General features: G+C 45.7%; 1 protein-coding gene and 1 long non-coding RNA gene across 11 annotated transcripts in view; one reads left to right on the forward strand and one right to left on the reverse strand.

Annotated features, from left to right (window-relative positions):
- Positions 1–17,757, forward strand: part of LOC119978241 — a 67,405-nt gene that overhangs the window by 35,025 nt on the left and 14,623 nt on the right. The gene's annotated exons all lie outside the window — the stretch shown is intronic.
- The window catches only part of LOC119978238 (SUN domain-containing protein 1-like), a 90,566-nt gene that overhangs the window by 11,359 nt on the left and 61,450 nt on the right, over positions 1–17,757 (reverse strand). For all 10 annotated transcript variants that reach the window (XM_038819710.1, XM_038819704.1, XM_038819706.1 and 7 more), the window contains 5 exons: positions 17,653–17,696; positions 17,423–17,564; positions 17,031–17,285; positions 9,566–9,650; positions 6,306–6,421 (listed from right to left, as the gene is read on the reverse strand). In XM_038819710.1, coding sequence (XP_038675638.1) covers positions 6,306–6,421; positions 9,566–9,650; positions 17,031–17,285; positions 17,423–17,564; positions 17,653–17,696 — 642 coding nt within the window. The remainder of the gene's footprint in view (positions 1–6,305; positions 6,422–9,565; positions 9,651–17,030; positions 17,286–17,422; positions 17,565–17,652; positions 17,697–17,757) is intronic.

The following is a 17,757-nucleotide window of genomic DNA, read 5'->3' on the forward strand; positions in this document are numbered from 1 at the left end:
CTGGCGCTGGAGGGGCTTTGCAAGGACTATGTCCAAAGTGGTGAACACCCGGGTCAAGCCGAGCTAGGGGATAGCATTATTTGGGGTATCGGACAAGCCGGGAGTGCAGGAGCCGAAAGAGGCCGGTGTTCTGGCCTTTGTGTCCCTGGTAGCCCGGCGGAGGATCCTACTAATGTGGAGGGATGCGAAGCCCCCAAGCGTGGAAGCTTGGATTAACAATATGGCAGGGTTCAAGCTGGAAAGGATAAAGTTTGCCTTGCGAGGGTCTGTGCAGAGGTTCTCCAGGCGGTGGCAACCGTTCCTAGACTTTCTAGCGGAACGTTAGGTGGAGGTCAACAGCAGCAGCAACCGGGGGGGAGGGGGGGGGGGGGGTTGGCCGTTGGCTTTTCTCTTTTTGGTTTAGATTAGTGGGGCGTTTTCCTTACTGGCGTGTTTATTTGTTAAATGGGGGCTATTGTATTTTGTTGGAAATCCCATGTATAATCTTTGCTTGTTTTATGCTTTACTTCTTTTTCTGTTTGGAGTGTTGAGTTGAAATTGGTGAAAATTTTGAATAAAAATATTTTTTAAAATAAGAAAATGAGGGATAGAAATGGCAAGATTAGGGAACCATGGATAACGGGTGGAATTGTGAGACTAGCTAAAATGAAAAAGGAAACATACATAAGATCGAGGCAACCTAAAACCTATGAAGCTTTGGAGGAATATCGGGAAAGTAGGACAAATCTCAAACACGCAACAAAGAGGGCTAAAAGGGGTCATGAAATATCTTTGGCTAACAGGGTTAAGGAAAATCCCAAAGCCTTTTATTCGTATATAAGGAGCAAGAGGGTAACTAGAGAAAGGATTGGCCCACTCAAAGACAAAAGAGGGAATTTATGTGTGGAGTCAGAGGAAATGGGTGAGATTCTTAATGAGTACTTTGCATCTGTATTCACCAAGGAGAGGGACATGACGGATGTTGAGGTTAGGGATGGATGTTTAAATACTCTAGGTCAAGTTGGCATAAGGAAGGGGGAAGTTTTGGGTATTCTAAAAGGCATTAAGGTGGACAAGTCCCCAGATCCGGATGGGATCTATCCCAAGTTACTGAGGGAAGCGAGGGACGAAATAGCTGGGGCCTTAACAGATATCTTTGCAGCGTCCTTGAGCATGGGTGAGGTCCCAGAGGACTGGAGAATTGCTAATGTTGTCCCTTTGTTTAAGAGTAGCAGGGATAATCCAGGAAATGATAGACCTGTGAGCTTGACGTCAGTGGTAGGCAAACTGTTGGAGAAGATACTGAGGGATAGGATCTATTCACATTTGGAAGAAAATAGACTTAGTGATAGGCAGCATGGTTTTGTGCTGGGAAGGTCATGTCTTACAAACCTAATAGAATTCTTTGAGGAAGTGACAAAGTTAATTGATGAGGGAAGGGCTGTAGATGTCATATACATGGACTTCAGTAAGGTGTTTGATAAAGTTTCCAATGGCAGGTTGATGGAAAAAGTGAAGTCGCATGGGGTTCAGGGTGTACTAGCTAGATGGATAAAGAATTGGCTGGGCAACAGGAGACAGGGTAGTGGTGGGAGTGTCTCAAAATGGAGAAAGGTGACTAGTGGCGTTCCACAGGGATCCGTGCTCGGACCACTGTTGTTTGTGATGTACATAAATTATCTGGACGAAGGTATAGGTGGTCTGATTAGCAAGTTTGCAGATGATACTAAGATCGGTGGAGTTGCAGGTAGTGAGGGGGACTGTCAGAGAATACAGTAAAATTGGAGAGTTGGGCAGAGAAATGGCAGATGGAGTTCAATCCAGGCAAATGCGAGGTGATGCATTTTGGAAGATCTAATTCAAGAGCAGACTATATGGTCAATGGAAGAGTCCTGGGGAAAATTGATGTAGAGAGATCTGGGCGTTCAGGTCCATTGTACCCTGAAGGTGGCAACGCAGGTCGATAGAGTGGTCAAGAAGGCATACAGCATACTTGCCTTCATCGGACGGGGTATTGAGTACAAGAGTCGGCAGGTCATGTTACAGTTGTACAGGACTTTGGTTAGGCCACATTTGGAATACTGCGTGCAGTTCTGGTCGCCATATTACCAGAAGGATGTGGATGCTTTAGAGAGGATGCAGAGGAGGTTCACCAGGATGTTGCCTGGCATGGAGGGTGCTAGCTATGAAGAAAGGTTGAGTAGATTAGGATTGTTTTTGTTGGAAAGTCGGAGGTTGAGGAGGGACCTGAGTGAGGTCTACAAAATCATGAGGGGTATGGACAGGGTGGATAGCAACAAGCTTTTTCCAAGAGTGGGGGTGTCAATTACAAGGGGTCATAATTTCAAGGTGAGTGGGGGAAAATTTAAGGGAGATGTGCGTGGAAAGTTTTTTTTTTTACGCATAGGGTGGTGGGTGCCTGGAATGCTTTGCCAGCGGAGGTGGTAGAGGCGGGCACGATAGCATCATTTAAGATGCATCTAGACAGATATATGAACGGGCGGGGAACAGAGGGAAGTAGATCCTTGGAAAATAGGTAACAGGTTTAGATAAAGGATCTGGATTGGTGCAGGCTGGGAGGGCCGAAGGGCCTGTTCCTGTGCTGCAATTTTCTTTGTTCTTTGATATCTTTGCAATATTATATATGGAGCACAAATTGGTTAGGATGCTGTTCTGGACATGGAGATTGAATCTGTTTGGAAGGGAAATACAGAAACAAAGACAGCCCATGAGGTTGCGCTGCCACAGCTTTCAAACTGCAGCCAGGATACACCATCTGAAAGGTGAATCCGAGAAGTTAAGCACACTAGTGCTTTTCACTACTACCAGATGGCTTAAGTGCTTTATAATCAATGAAGTACTAGTAGTGTTGTCACTGTTGTAATGTAGGAAATACAGCAGCTATTTGTTTTACAAAGTGACCTTCCTCAAACAGAAATGTGATAATCATCAGATAATGAGGTCATTATTTATTTATTTAGTGTGCGCACAGTCAGAGTCTAGCAACCACCTGGTCAGTGACTAGATGGGAGTTATTTAAGCGTAACTTGGGTGACAATGGATTAACGTTCTTGATGTTGACCAAGGAATAAATATTGGCCACAATACTGGGGATAACTTCCCTATTCTTTAAAATAGTGCTGCAACAGGGGCTGGTTTAGCTCAACAGGGGCTGGTTTAGCTCACAAGGCTAAATCGCTGGCTTTTAAAGCAGACCAAGCAGGCCAGCAGCACGGTTCGATTCCCGTACCAGTCTCCCCGGACAGGCGCCGGAATGTGGCGACTAGGGGCTTTTCACAGTAACTTCATTGAAGCCTACTCGTGACAATAAGCGATTTTCATTCATTTCAAGATCTTTACATCCACCCGAGAAGATAGATGAATCTTGGCTTAATGCTTCATCTGAACAAGAAGTGCTGCACTCCCTCAGCAATGCACTGGAGTGCAATCAGCGTAGATTTTTATGCTCAATATCTGGTATGGGACAGGAAACCAGAACTGTGCAATTCAGAGGAGAGGCAACAGCACTCCCTACTGTGCCACAGAGACCCACACGCACATAGTTTTAAGGGAGGAAACCGGAGCACCCGGAGGAAACCCATGCAGACACAGGGAGAGGTCCGGACTTGAACCCAGTTCCCTCGCACTGAGAAGCAACAGTGCTAACCATAATCTAGCTGGGGAATTAAGAGGCCTGGGAAAACAGGATTTGCCTGGAATTAGGCAGCCCAGTGGCAATGATCCAGCACACATCCTAATTAGTTCCTTCATTGGTGCATTAAAATCATTACTAAGCACCATTTATTTAGTATGTGTATAGTTAGAGTCAAGCAACAGCCTGGTCAGTGACTAGAGAGAGTTATTTACGCCCACCTTGGGTGGCAAATGATTAGCTTTGTGCCACTCGTTATAATCAAAAACCGCTGGCAATGTGAAAAACGGAGCACTTGCAATGTGGAAGTGAGCTTAAATACGTGTGTCCTATTTCTATATACAAAATATAGAGACATAGTATTTTCAAAACCATTGAGTCATCCTGGTTCTTCCTATGCAGGACCCGGAACCCCACAGTGCAGAGCTGCATGTAAAAAGCATAATTTGAAAACTATCTCAGGCAGTGGCGAAAACAAAATTGAAGCATGCTATGGGTTCCGCCACCAGGGGGAACAAGGACACAAATATTGTGAAGAGGTTGCTACTGGTTTGGGGACAAATGCCAAGGGGGAATAATTCAAAGTAGGAATGAAATGACTAAGAGAATGCATGTGCAAAAGTGATAGAAAATTCAGCTAAGTAAAGGATCACACAGCAAAATAAAGCATCCCCAAGATACGTTAGCATGCATATTTGCGATTCACAGAGCAGTCGTTGAATAAACTGGGTTTATAGAAGAATGAGGTGATCTCATTGAAACATACAAGATTCTGAGACAGCTCGACAGGCAGACACAGCGGTTCTTTCACCTTGCTGGGGAATCTGAAACTTGGGGTACAATATCAGGGTAAGGGGCCAATCATTTAGGACTGAGATGAGGAAACATTTCTTCACTAATGGGAGAGAATCATAGAATTTACAGTGCAGAAGGAGGCCATTCGGCCCATTGAGATGAATACTTCCAAGGGTTGTGGTTGTTCATTGTTGAAACATCTTCAAAACCGAGACAGATTTTTGGTCTCAGGGAATCAAGGGATATGGGGAGCGAACGAGAAAGTGAAGCTGAAGCCAAAGATCAGCTTTGATCGCACTGAATGGTGGAGCAGGCTGGGGGCGGGGGTCTTATGGTCTACTCCTGCTCATGATGTTCAGGGCGCATTTCAGGCAGACTTTTGAGAATGGATATTCAAATCTTCCCTGAGCCTGGATTTGTACTGCTCTGTGATTTGATCTACCCCCACTGTAGTCAGCAGAGGGGCTGGTTTAGCTCACTCGGCTAAATCGCTGGCTTTGCAAGCAGGCCAGCAGCACGGTTCGATTCCCGTACCAGCCTCCCCGGACAGGCGCCGGAATGTGGCAACTAGGGGCTTTTCACAGTAACCTCATTGAAGCCTACTCGTGACAATAAACAATTTTCATTTTCATTTCATTTCAGGTGGGGGTGTTATATAAAAATACCTCTGCCTAATACTTGCGAATCTACTTAGAGGTGGATTGCATAAGTGCACTTAAGGGGAAGATAGATGAACACGTGAGGGAGAAAGGAATCGAAGAATACGCAGACAGATGTAGATGAAGACTGGTAGGAGGAGGTTTGTTTGGAGCATAAATACCGCCATGAGCCGGTTTGGGCTGAAAGGATGGCTTCTGCAAGTTATGCAATACTACAAATGGCAAGTTATTAAACCCAGAATGAAAACACATTGACAGGATCCTGAAAGTGAAGACTGAGCTTTGTTGTGGTGCTGTTGATCTAGTCAACTTGCTTCCTATTGGACATCAGTGGCCTTTGATCTGAAAATAAACTTGCAAAAAAAAACCTACCTTTTCAATTGCCACACAATGAAGTGGCTTCAATCAAGAAACTCTCACACAGTCGAGTAAATAAATGAATCGATACTTATACAAGTGTCAATTACCTCAGAGTAAACCATCTTGAAGTGGAAAGAATCCCCAACACAATAAAAAAAAAGGACCGATTGGATAGAAAATAATTATATGTACGTGTTCTAAAGACACTTCCTTTGGAGCAGAAAGGTGTATTACAACCTTTACAACAAAATTGATAGAATCAATTTTGCTTATGTTCCAACAACTAAGCTTTCCTATCACTCATTTATGGTTCAATTTAATCCAGTATAGACAGTCGTTAGAATTGTTTGCTTAGTTACAGACATTCCGGGTGTGCAAAATTTTTTTTTTCTGGCGTTTTGCAAGTGAGCCTGAGAAATGACTCCCGGTGAACAGGGGCACAGAATCAAAACTCCAGGAGGATGGTTCTTTTGAAGGCACAATGCAGATAAAGGAGGTTTAAAAAAACTAGATGGAGCACTCTAATCTCATGCGTGTACACATTAGGAGCTCTGTGTTTCTCAAGTCTGCTGTTGAACAATTGAGCCAATATCTCATTTTGGAGCATTACATACAATTTACTGACAGATACAAGTCATTCAGCCACACTGGCGGGTGGTAGTGTTTACCCTCCACACAACCTCTTCCCAGCTTTCTGTCAAAGGTCATTTATGATACTCATCTACATACAACACCCATATGCTTATTTAGCTTCCTAAGGTTATCTATGCTACTCACCTCAACATGTTGGAATAATGCCATTCATATCCTATACAAGTTATTTTAAGGAAGACTTGTGAATTATTTTTCAATCTACCTACCTGAATCACCACTCTAGGAGACTGAGAGAAATACCAAAGTGGAACTCCAAAAAGGCTCATCACAGCTGTTGCAGTTTCATAAGTTTCAGAACAACGAGTGCTCAAGATGCTGCCACCTGGAAATATGAAGACAGATGTAGTAATCGATGGGGAATCCTATAGTACAAGTGATTTTTGGGAAGGATTGGAAAACTCCAACCCTCCTAACTATTGTTTGTCCAAGAAGCACTGAAGATCTCAAATGGGCCAACTAAGCTGGCGCATCACACCCAATCCGTCAATTTCAAATTTGAAGTAGTGTGTAAAATTTAGCATCAGTCAAGCTGCGAGCACATAGGAGCGGAGTTTTGGATGAGCAGAGGTTTATAGTGGGTAAAGGAAGAAGGGGAGGGCGAGCCAGGAGAGCTTTGGAATAGTCTCTGGAGGTGACAGTGACATGGATGAGGGTTTTAGTAGAAGTTGGAACAAGCTTTGGGTGGAGTTGAACAACATGGGTTCCGAAGTGGACACTGAAGTTGGGAATGTTATGTTTCAGGCCAATACAATGCTTGCGGACAGGAATGTAATCAGTTGCAAGGGCATAGATTTTGGGGCCAAAGATGATGCTTCCACCTTCCCTATATTTAACTGGAGAAAACTGCAGCTTAAAGACTTCACGTTGGGGAAGCTATCTCGTAACAGAGGAATTCAAGAGATGCTGGAGAGGTAGAGTTTGTTGCTGCCAATTATATGGTAACTAACCCCAGGACTAAAACATAATATTGGCACAAGACATTGGGAATGTTGTGGACGTGGCAGGAGACAGGAGGATGAGGATGCAAGGTAATGGTGCAGAAGGGCGACTGGAAATCACTGCTAGCGATGAGTGGAACCCAACATCTGTATTCAGATTTGAACAATTGAGGTGGAAAAAAAAAGGCGCACTGGAGAAGGTTTGTGTGGTGAACCTCGTCAACGGCCATAGTGCACCATGGTCACAAAGAGGATGGCTTTTATCCTTTTGGTGAAACCTGTTCAGGTGCGTTACAGTTCGTTAATTGGGGTACAAATTCACCTTTGTTGATGGGAGAAAACAGCTGATTCTACTGGTCAGTGGAATTAAAAGTTAGCTGCTGGATCTAATGGACTGCCAACCTGCTGCCATTTGTGCCCTCCACTAGAGACCAACTTCTATTCTATTTGATTTTTAAATGGGTACGATAGGAAAATATCTTATGACTGGATGGTGGTCAGGTCATCTATACCACACGATACAGTTCAATGGCACACTGCGAGTTAGCAAGATATTAAATGTATTTATCATACAACATGGTCAAGCAGCTTGCAGAAGATCCTCCCAATCCCTATAACGCAATTGCCAAGTTACTAACTCAAAATAATGTTACTGGTTCATTCACTTCTTAATATATCGGTCCCCAGCAAAGTGCAAATATCAGTAAATTCTCAGCTGAGTGTATTTGCAGCTACTTCCACTTCCTGTTGAACAAATTTATCCGTGGCCTTCCGAATCATTGAGTCACTATTCAAAACATTCAAATTTTAAAGCGATCTGAATGTACCACTTGGGAAGCGACACCTGCTCCACAGGTGTCATGCAGCAGTATGCCATGTTACGTGGCACTGCAGAAAAAACCTGCAACATTCTCAACTTATCGCTGCTGTTACTATTTTATGATTGGGGCTTCTCTAAAATAGATTATGAACACTGCACAAGCAATCTGGTCTCTTTTGCAATGCTCACGTCCCATCCTCTGCACAGGTCAAATTACTAGATTGATTCAAGTTACATCTGATGACAAATCATTTGCTTTCATAGCAAAATTGTACAGACTAAATGGAATCAAAGTGATGCATCAATTTCTTTTGCCAATAGATCACCTTGCCAGAAGAGTTCCCAATAAATTATTCAAAAGCTTAAACCACAACAAGCAGTTAACTCCTTTGCCCGATTTATATTACTGCCCAAGCATAGCAAGCTTTATCCAAGGAGTCGGCCACAAACACCTATGGATTTACTGGCTTCAATTTCAGACAAACATTTATTGAGCAGGATTGTTTCATGAAAGGGTTTAATTGTTAATTCCTTCAATCAGAAGAAAATGGTCTATTCTTTATGTAAGTGACAATCATGCAAATTGGTCATGTCACTCTGAGCTTATGTTGATTTAATAGTTCATTCATTGTAAGTAAGCCCAGAAAATGTGGACTAGATGGATTCCTGTAGTGTGAAATTTTTGTACACCACTGTAACCTGTAACTGAACTTGTGAGAAGTGCTGTTTGTCTTATCTGGCAAGCTGGAGGTTGAAAGAAACCTGGGCTATTAATAAGCACCTATCAAAAATTTTGATATGAAATTAGGTGAAAACAATTCATCTTGTTACCTTATGTAACTGTAAAACCTACTGTTCAGGCATATGGCCAGAGACAAAACAGAATATGAAATACAGAACTTGACTCTGCATCCAGAAATTATGACGGTTAAGAAGAACAGATCTGGCTTTTTCATTTGCATGTTCAGATGCACTGAACTTCAGTAATTGATTAATTTCTTTGCTTGATCACTATTAATTATAACTAAATTTGCAGAAACAGGGTTTGATAGCATATCACAAATCCAGTAAATAAACTTTGCAAAGGCAGATTATAAGAGGTTTGTAGCCAGATCAGAGCATTAAGGCTTATTGGAAACAATCTATATTATTAGACTGTTTAGCAAGAATGCAAATTTCTATAATACCCATCATCTTCTCCAATGTAGATGAAAAATTAATTTGCATGGAAGAAACACAGATCACACGGTTAACTTGTTGCTCAATCAATGGACACGAAACGTAGATAAAGTCCGAACGATAGGCTTTAATACGCAAGAAGTGGACCCGGCAGCAGACGTACAGAAGAATGGCTGACTGCCGGGGAATACGGGTTCTTATACCCCGCCTCATAGGCGGAGCTACCTTCCTCAGCCAATCGGCTGAGAGGCACATGACATACCTGGGCCAATGGGCAGCGAGTCCTCTGCACCAATGGCAGCTCACACTCCCAGGTACCGCAATACCCCTAGTCATACTACCACATAACTCAAAACGCAAACTGAAACACTGCACAGAAAATGGAAAACAAAAGCATTTATGTCTGACTTCTCACAGCCTATTCTTGTTCCCACACAAGATCAGTATCAGGTGCTTTATTTTTTGTTCATAAGTTTTTTTGTGTTATTTTTCACCCCCGCCCCTTCCCCCAGAAAAGGCAACTACTTACCACCAGATTCTAAAGCAAAATCCACCATTCCAGTTTTATCTTCACTATACAGTTTCAAAGCGTTGTCCACGATGACATGTACTTGCTGACACACAGACATGACGGGAAATAACATTAAAACCATAAGGCTGAAAAACTGCATATTTATAGAATTATGAAACAAACAATGGACACTAGCAAAGACAAAGTACATCAAATTACAGGCACCTGACGCCCTATCTGTGAAGTGCAGGGACATGGAGATTTTGGATCCGGGGCGTGTGCGCACGTGTGTGTGTGCAGAAATTCCACCGGGATGGGGGGAAAGTAGCTCAATGAGTGATCAGAGTGTGGAATGAAGAGATTGAGCATGAAGGTATAGATCAAAGTGCAGAGTACTTGCAGACATATACAGCTGTAGATCACAGATGGGGACTATGAAAGAATTTGAAGTTGAGGATGAGGATCTCCAGTTTAATTTGTTTGTATGTTGAGAGCAGCTACAGCTTATTAGGGTCAGAGGTAATGGGGATATGAGCCCAACGCAAAAGGTCACAGTATTTTATATCATTTAGTTTGTGCAGGGGAGGCCAGCAAGGAGAGCCGGCGAGGAAAATCAAGCCCCAAAGAAGGAATGGAGATTTGGGTGCAGAGGGTGGGATGACATCTAATGTCTTGAAAGTGAAATTAAGCAGCATTGGCAACAGATCATGCCTGCAGGAGGAAGTTGGGGGATGGTTAAAAACTACACAAAGTCTCTTAATGCTTTCACAGATAATACTAATGCCACAGATTTCTTAATTGCTGGACTTCCGGTTGTGACCATGGAGTGAATGGTCATATAGAGAGCTGCTCCTGCTTAAAGTCACAGAAAAGAGCTCTTTTTACACAGAACTAGGTGGAATTTTGATGAAATGGCGTAGGTGAATGTTAGACGAGTAGTTTACCCCGGGAGTGGTATGTCTGCTGGCTACCAGACCCTGCAGAAAACAGTGGGTGATTTGGCTGAAAAGTTGGAACAATTTTGTGCTGCAGCAACAGCCTCTTTAAACATGCAGGCGGGGGAAGGGCTGATGCAGACTGGAAGACCTCAGATACAGGAGCTGATCACTTTCATCAAGGAGGAATTCCATAGACAGAGGAAAGAAATGAGTGAAGATTGCACAAAGGCCATTACAGAAACTGTGGCACCCCTGAACAGTTCTCTGGAATGGATGGAGAGGTGTTGGAGGTGCAGGGGTCACAGATTTGTGAGATCGAAGTAGTGATCTCGGATTACAGTGATCGCGTGGTGGCTCTGGAGGCGGAGATGGGGCTCCTAGGAGACCTCTATAAAACGTTGTGGGCAAAGGTGGAGGAACCAGAGAATACCTCGAGATGGCAGAACCTGCGAATAGTGGGCCTGCCTGAAGGAGTGGAAGGCGTTAGTGCCACAATGTACGTCTTGAAGATGCTGTGGGGCTGGTGGCAGACGGGGTGCTAGATAAGGCGTCTGAAGTGGACCGAGCGCATAGGCTCCCGAGGCAGAAGGCAAGAGCTGGGGAGCCGCCGCGGGCGGTGATCGTGGGACTCCATAAATTTGTGGAGAAAGAGAAAATTCTACGATGGACCAGGGAGAAGGGTTCCTGCGACTGAGAGGGGAATAAAGACCAAATTTATCAGGACATCGGAGCAGAGTTGGCAAAGTGGTGGGCAGGTTTCAACAAGGCCATGGCAGTGCTGTAGCGGTGGCAGATCAGGTTTGGGGTGCTTACTCGGCGAAAATATGGGTGCTGTTCGGAGGCCAGGGGTATTATTGCGAGACCCGAGAAGTGGCTGAAGACTTCATTAAGAAGCATAAACTGGGAGAGAACTGAGCGGACAATGTTTGGGAACTGGGGTGCTGGCACTTTGTAATGGTGGGGAGCATGTGAAAAGTGGGTGTAGGGTTTAGGGGATTTTCGCCATTTTTCGGGGGGGGGGTTGCTGTTTCATGTTGAGATTGTAAGGAGTTGTAGGGGTGAAAACTTTGTGGGGATGGATGTTCCCATCCCCATCTCTTTTATGGGACTGTTTGTGTTTACCATTTGTCTGCTTGCTTTTGGAGAATGCTGCCTGGAGTTCAGGAGAAGTCCTTGTTTAGGTGGGGGAGGGCAAGGTCAGCAGGAAGCCTTCTTCCTCGAGCTGAGGAGGAGAGGTGGGGGTCATTAGGATGTGCCTTTGGGCCGGGGCATCCGCGCTAGCAGGTTATGCTGGTGAACAAGTGATGTGGTGGGGGAGAAGGCCAAGAGGGGTGGCCGGGGGGTTGCTGAAAAGTGGCAGGGAGTGAGAGATGACATGTCGGGGGGAGAAAGGGGCCATCTAGGATGGGCTAGGTATAGGGTGGAATTAAGGAGGCGGGAGTTCAGTAGGGAAGATGACGGGTGATAGAGGGGATTGGAGGCGCAAGCCTCCGGTAAGGTCGGAAATATTCGGGGACTGAATGGGCCGGTTAAAAGGTTGCGGGTGTTCACACACCTCAGGAGCTTGAAAGCGGGGGTTGTCTTTCTGCAGGAGACACACCTCTGTGTCAAGGACCAGGTTAGGTTAAGGAAGGGGTGGGTTGGGCAGGTTCTTCACTCAGGATTTGATTTGAAATCAAGGGGAGTGGCGATTTTAATGAGCAAGAAAAATAGGATTTGTGAATGCGAAGGTGGTGAAGGATCCAGGTGGAGTTGTGAGATTGCTAGTGGGGTATTGGAAGGGGCACCGGTAGTGTTGGTAAATGCATATGCACCAAATTGGGATGATGTGGGTTTTATGAGAGGGTTGCTTGCAGTGATCCCGGATTTGGCCGTGCACCAGTTGATCATGGGAGGAGATTTTAAACTGTGTCCTGGAGCAGAGGATGGATAGATCGAGCCCCAGGTTGGCGTTTTGAGAACCCAGGGTGGGAAGGGAGTATTCCTTCTATTCACACATCCTTAAGGTGTAAGCGAGGATTGACTACTTTGTAGTGAGTCGGGAGATTTTGGTTGAGGTGGAGGGCGCGGAGTATGCGGGGATAGTTATCTCGGACCATGCACCCCCCTGACTGAAGATTTGGTTTAGAAAGGGACGAGAGCAGAGGCCAGAATGGAGGTTTGACTCGGGGTTGTTGGCAGATAGAGGTTTTTGTGATAGATATATAGAAGATAGGAGGCCTTTTGGCCCTTCGAGCCTGCTCCGCCATTCGTCACGATCATGGCTGATCATCCAACTCAACAGCCTCATCCCGCTTTCTCCCCACAGACTTTGATCCCATTCTCCCCAAGTGCTACATCGAGCCACCTCTTGAATATATTCAAAGTTTTAGCACCAACTACTTCCTGTGGTAATGAATTCCACAGGCTCACCACTCTTTGTGTGAAGAAATGTCTCCTCATCTCTGTTCGAAATGGTTTACCCTGAATCCTCAGACTGTGACCCCTGGTTCTGGAGACACCCATGATGGTAACATCTTCTCTGCATCTATCCGGTCTAGTCCCGTTAAAATATTATGGGTCTTGATGAGAATTCTTCTGAACTCCAGCGAGAACTATCCCAACCAGTCAATCTCTCCTCATATGACAGTCCCGCTATCCCTGGAATCAGTCTGGTAAACCTTCACCGCACTCCCTTGAGAGCAAGAACATCCTTCCTAGAGAAGGAGACCAAAACGGCACACAATACTCCAGGTGTGACCTCACCAAGGTCCTGTATAATTGCAGCAACACATCCCTGCTTCTGTACTCGAAACCTCTCGCAATGAAGGCCAACATACCATTAGCCTTCTTTACCGTCTGCTGCTCCTGCATGCTTACCTTCAGCGACTGGTGCACAAGGACATCCAGGTCCCATTGCACACTCCAGTTTCTAAATTTGTAACCATTCAGGTAGTAATCTGCCTTCCCGTTTTTGCTTCCAAAGTGAATAACCTCACACATCCAAATTATACTGCATCTGCCATTGATTTGCCCACTCGCCCAACCTGTCCAGATCTTGCTGTAGGATCCCTGCATCCTCGTCACAATTTACCCTCCCGCCTAACTTGGTATCATCTGCAAACTCTGTAATGTTACATTTTGTTCCCTCATCCAAATCATTAATATATATTGTGAATAGCTGTGGTCCCAGCACCGATCCCTGTGGTAGCCCGCTAGTTACTGCCTGCCAATTCGAAAAGGACCCATTAATCCCTACTTTGTTTCCTCTCTGCCAACCAGTTTTCTATCCACCTCAATACATTTCCCCCCAATCCCATGCGCTTTAATTTTGCACAATAATCTCTTATGCGGGACTTTGTCAAATGCCTTCTAAAGTCTAACTATACCACATCGACTGGCACCCCCTTGTCATCTGTACTGGTTACATCTTCAAAGAATTCCAACAAATTTGTCAAGCACGATTGTCCCTTCATAAATCCATGCTGACCCTGTCACTGCTTTCTAAATGTTCCGCTATAAAGTCCTTGATAATGGATTCAAGCATTTTCTCCACTATCGATGATAAGGTGCGGTCGGTGATGAGTGTGTGGAGTTCAATGAGAATGGGGAGGTGTCGGCGGGGATTTTTTGGGAAGCACTGAAGGCAGTTGTCTGGGGCGGTGGGGGGGGGGGGGGGGGATTATTTTGTTTACGTTTCGTGCGGATAAGGAAAGGAGAGCGGAACATGGCCGTCTAGTGAGCGAGATAGTGGAGGTGGACAGGGAATATTCGAGGGTGCCCACCGTGGAGGGATTGGCAAGGACGAATAAATTGCAGGGGCAATTCGACAGGCTGACAACAGGGAGGGCGGTAGGGAAACTGCGTAGGGCAAGAGGGGTGCAATACGAGTATGGGGAGAAAGCGAGCAGCATGTTGGCGCACCAGCTGCGGAGGCAGGCTTCGTCCAGGGAAATATTGAAGATACGGAATGGGGCTGGGGATGTGGTGTCAGAGCCAGGGAAGATAAATGAGGCATTTAGAGAGTATTACCAGGAACTTTATGAGGCAGACCCAGGAGGAGAGGAGGGGGACATGGGGGCTTTCTGGACGAGCTAGAATTTCCCCAGGTGGAGGAAGCAAAGAGGCAGACGTTGGAGGAGCCCCTGGGGCTGAGGGAGGTGCTGGATAGTATCAGCGGTATGAAGTTGGGGAAGGCCCCTGGGTCGGATGGGTACCCGGCGGAATTTTATAAAGAATTTGCGGCAGACTTGGCAGCACATCTGTTCGGAGCATTTAATGAAGCACTGGAGAAGGGGGAGTTGCTGGAGACGATGATGCAGGCAGTCAGTAATCACACTAATCCCCAAAAAAGGGAAGGATCCGGTGGAATGTGGGTTGTATAGACCCATATCACTATTAAACAAGGATGTGAAAGTATTGGCTAAGTTGTTGGCGGGGAGGATAGAGAACTGTGTCCAGGGTTCGTTGCAGAAGATGAAACAGGCTTAGTGAAGGGAAGACAGCTCGCGAATAATATATGACGGTCGTTGAATGTGGTGATGAATCCGTCAGAGATTCTGGTACCAGAGGTGATGGTGTTCATGGGCACGGAGAAGGCATTTGATCGGGTGGAGTGGCGGTACTTGTTCAATGTTTTGGGAAGGTTTGGGTTTGGGCCAAGATCATAGAATTTACAGTGCAGAAGGCCATTTGACCCGGTGAGTCTGCACCGGCCCTTGGAAAGAGCACCCCACCCAAGCCTATACCTACACCCAAGCCCGTACCTACCATCCCCGTAAACCAGTAACCCCACCCAACCTTTTTGGACACTAAGGGCAATTTAGCATGGCCAATCCACCTAACCTGCATATCTTTGGACTGTGGGAGGAAACCAGAGCACACGGAGGAAACCCACGCAGACACGGGGAGAACGTGCTGACTCCGTACAGACAGTGACCCAAGCCAGGAATTGAACCTGGGACCCTGGAGCTGTGAAGCAACTGTGTTAATGACTGTGCTATCGTGCTGCCCGTGGCATGGGTGCGGTTGCTGTATGGGGCACCAAGGGAGAGGGTGAGTACAAATGATAGGAGCTAATGAAGCTTTGACTTAGACAAGGGTACGAGGCAGGGGTGCCCAATGTCCCCGTTGCTGTTTGTGCTGGCCATAGAGCCGTCGGCGATGGCTCTCAGGAGGTCGGCGAAGTGGCATGGGATTAGGAGGGCTGGCATTGCCGAATTTGCTTCATTATTATTGGGCGGCAAATGTGGACAAGGTGCGGCGGTGGTGGGAAGGAGAAGGGGTAGAGTGCGTTAGGATTGAGGAGGAATTTTGTAAGAGGTCTAGTTTGAGGGCTATGGTGACGGCAGCATTACCAATGGCTCCGAGTGGGTATTCGGGGAGCCGAGTGGTGCAGTCCACAGTGAAGATATGGAATCAGCCGAGGAGGAATTTTAGGATAGAAGGGTTGTCGGTGCTTTCGCCGCTGTGCGAGAATCATGGGTTTGAGCCGTGGGGAATGGATAGTGTATACAGGAAGTGGGGCTGGTCAAGGTGTGGTATTTGTATTTGGAGGAAGGGTTCGCCAGTCTGGAGGAGCTAAGGGAGAGGATAGAGCTGCCGAGGGGTAGTGAGTTCAGGTATCTGCAGGTTAGGGACTTTGCACGAAAGATCTGGAGGGGCTTCCCTAGGTTGCCAGGATACATCCTGCTGGGGCGACTGCTGCTTCCAGATGTGGAAGGGGAGGGAAGAATTGGGGATATATACAAGTGGCTGGGGGAGCAGGGAAGTGACCGGTGGTGAAGATCAAGGAGAAATGGGAAGCGGAGTTGGGAATGGTGATCAATTGGGGAATATGGAGTGAGGCACTGCGAAGGGTAAACGGGACCTCCTCTTGTGGAAGGATGAGCCTGATACAGTTTAAGGTGGTGCACAGAGTGCATATGACATGGGCAAAAATGAGTAGGTTCTTTCAGGGGGTAGCAGATGAGTGAGAGAGGTGTGGGCAGGGGCCAGCGAATCGCACGCAAATGTTTTGGGGTTGGGAAAAAATGGGAAGATTGTGGGCTGGAGTGTTTGTGGTCTTAGCCAGTGGTAGTGGAGGCAGAGGTGGACCCGGACCCTTTGGTGGTGATATTTGGGGTTTGAGAGAAGCCGGGGCTCATGGAGAGGAGGAAGGCCAATGTCATGGCCTTCGGCTCTGATTGCAGGGCAGTGAATTTTGCTGGAGTGGTGGTCAGCATCGCCACTGGGGGTAATGGCATGATTGGGTGACCTGTACGACTTCCTGCGGTTCGAGAAGATAAAGTTTGATTTATTTGTTGTAACCTGCTTTGATACATGTTTGTAATAAAATAAGTTCTTAAAAAAAAGATTTCTTAATTGCTCCTAGATATTTGGAGAGAACCAGAAATGGGGCAAGTACCTTCCCAACATTCCAACCTATGTTAAGAAATATTACATTAATTTTGATGCCACAATCACAATCTTATGGAGCAGGAACAAAGTCCTTTTCATACAGAAAAGGAGGTAGTGGGTGGAGTGAAGGTAGAGTGGAGTGGAATAACAATCTGAACTGTACTCACCTCCTCTGAAATGCCACGGATGCCAGCATTAGTAACTGCACATGCAGCCACCCGTGCATCTGGCAGTTTTTTTGTTTCAATCCAATGTTGAGTGAGATTTTTCAGGATTTTCATTTCCAAGTTCTTTAACAGGACGTGGAGTTCAGTTTGGCTAGCAAACTGGGAGGACATCCATTCCTTGAAGGACTCGGGTGAAGTTTCTGGTTTGTTTCCAAAAACCAGTAAGTTGACCAATTCTCTGACCCGATTGTCAACCTGGAACAGCAGAACAGCAATTTTATGTAGGGACCTTGCAACTTTTACTGGGATAACTGTTCTGGCCACTGTCACTATAAATGCACTTGCCCAATAGTGAAATATGTTTAGAAATAAGAGATGGAAAATATGCTTACACTTCCTTGTATTCCATCTATCTTCGCACAGGATGCCTTTAGCTCTTGCAAATTTGTCAGTTCTGTCTTGACAGTGGACAATTCTATATCCAGTCTCTTGAGTTCAGACAAGAGGTGTTGGTATTGTTCCTCATTTCCATTGCTTGGGAAAGAAAACAAAAAGAAAACTGGAAATAGTATCCAATCAGAAATCACCGCACACTTGATAAGCAGAATATGGTGCATCATACCTCAGAGTGTTGGCCTTGACAGTTTCAACCCCTTTGTAAACCTCCTGCAGTTTGAGAGGAAAAAGGAAAATTATTTCTGTACAGAGAAGCTGTCAGTCAAAAATA

Source organism: Scyliorhinus canicula, chromosome 15 (assembly GCF_902713615.1).
Source record: "Scyliorhinus canicula chromosome 15, sScyCan1.1, whole genome shotgun sequence".
NCBI classification, from domain to species: Eukaryota; Metazoa; Chordata; class Chondrichthyes; order Carcharhiniformes; family Scyliorhinidae; genus Scyliorhinus; species Scyliorhinus canicula.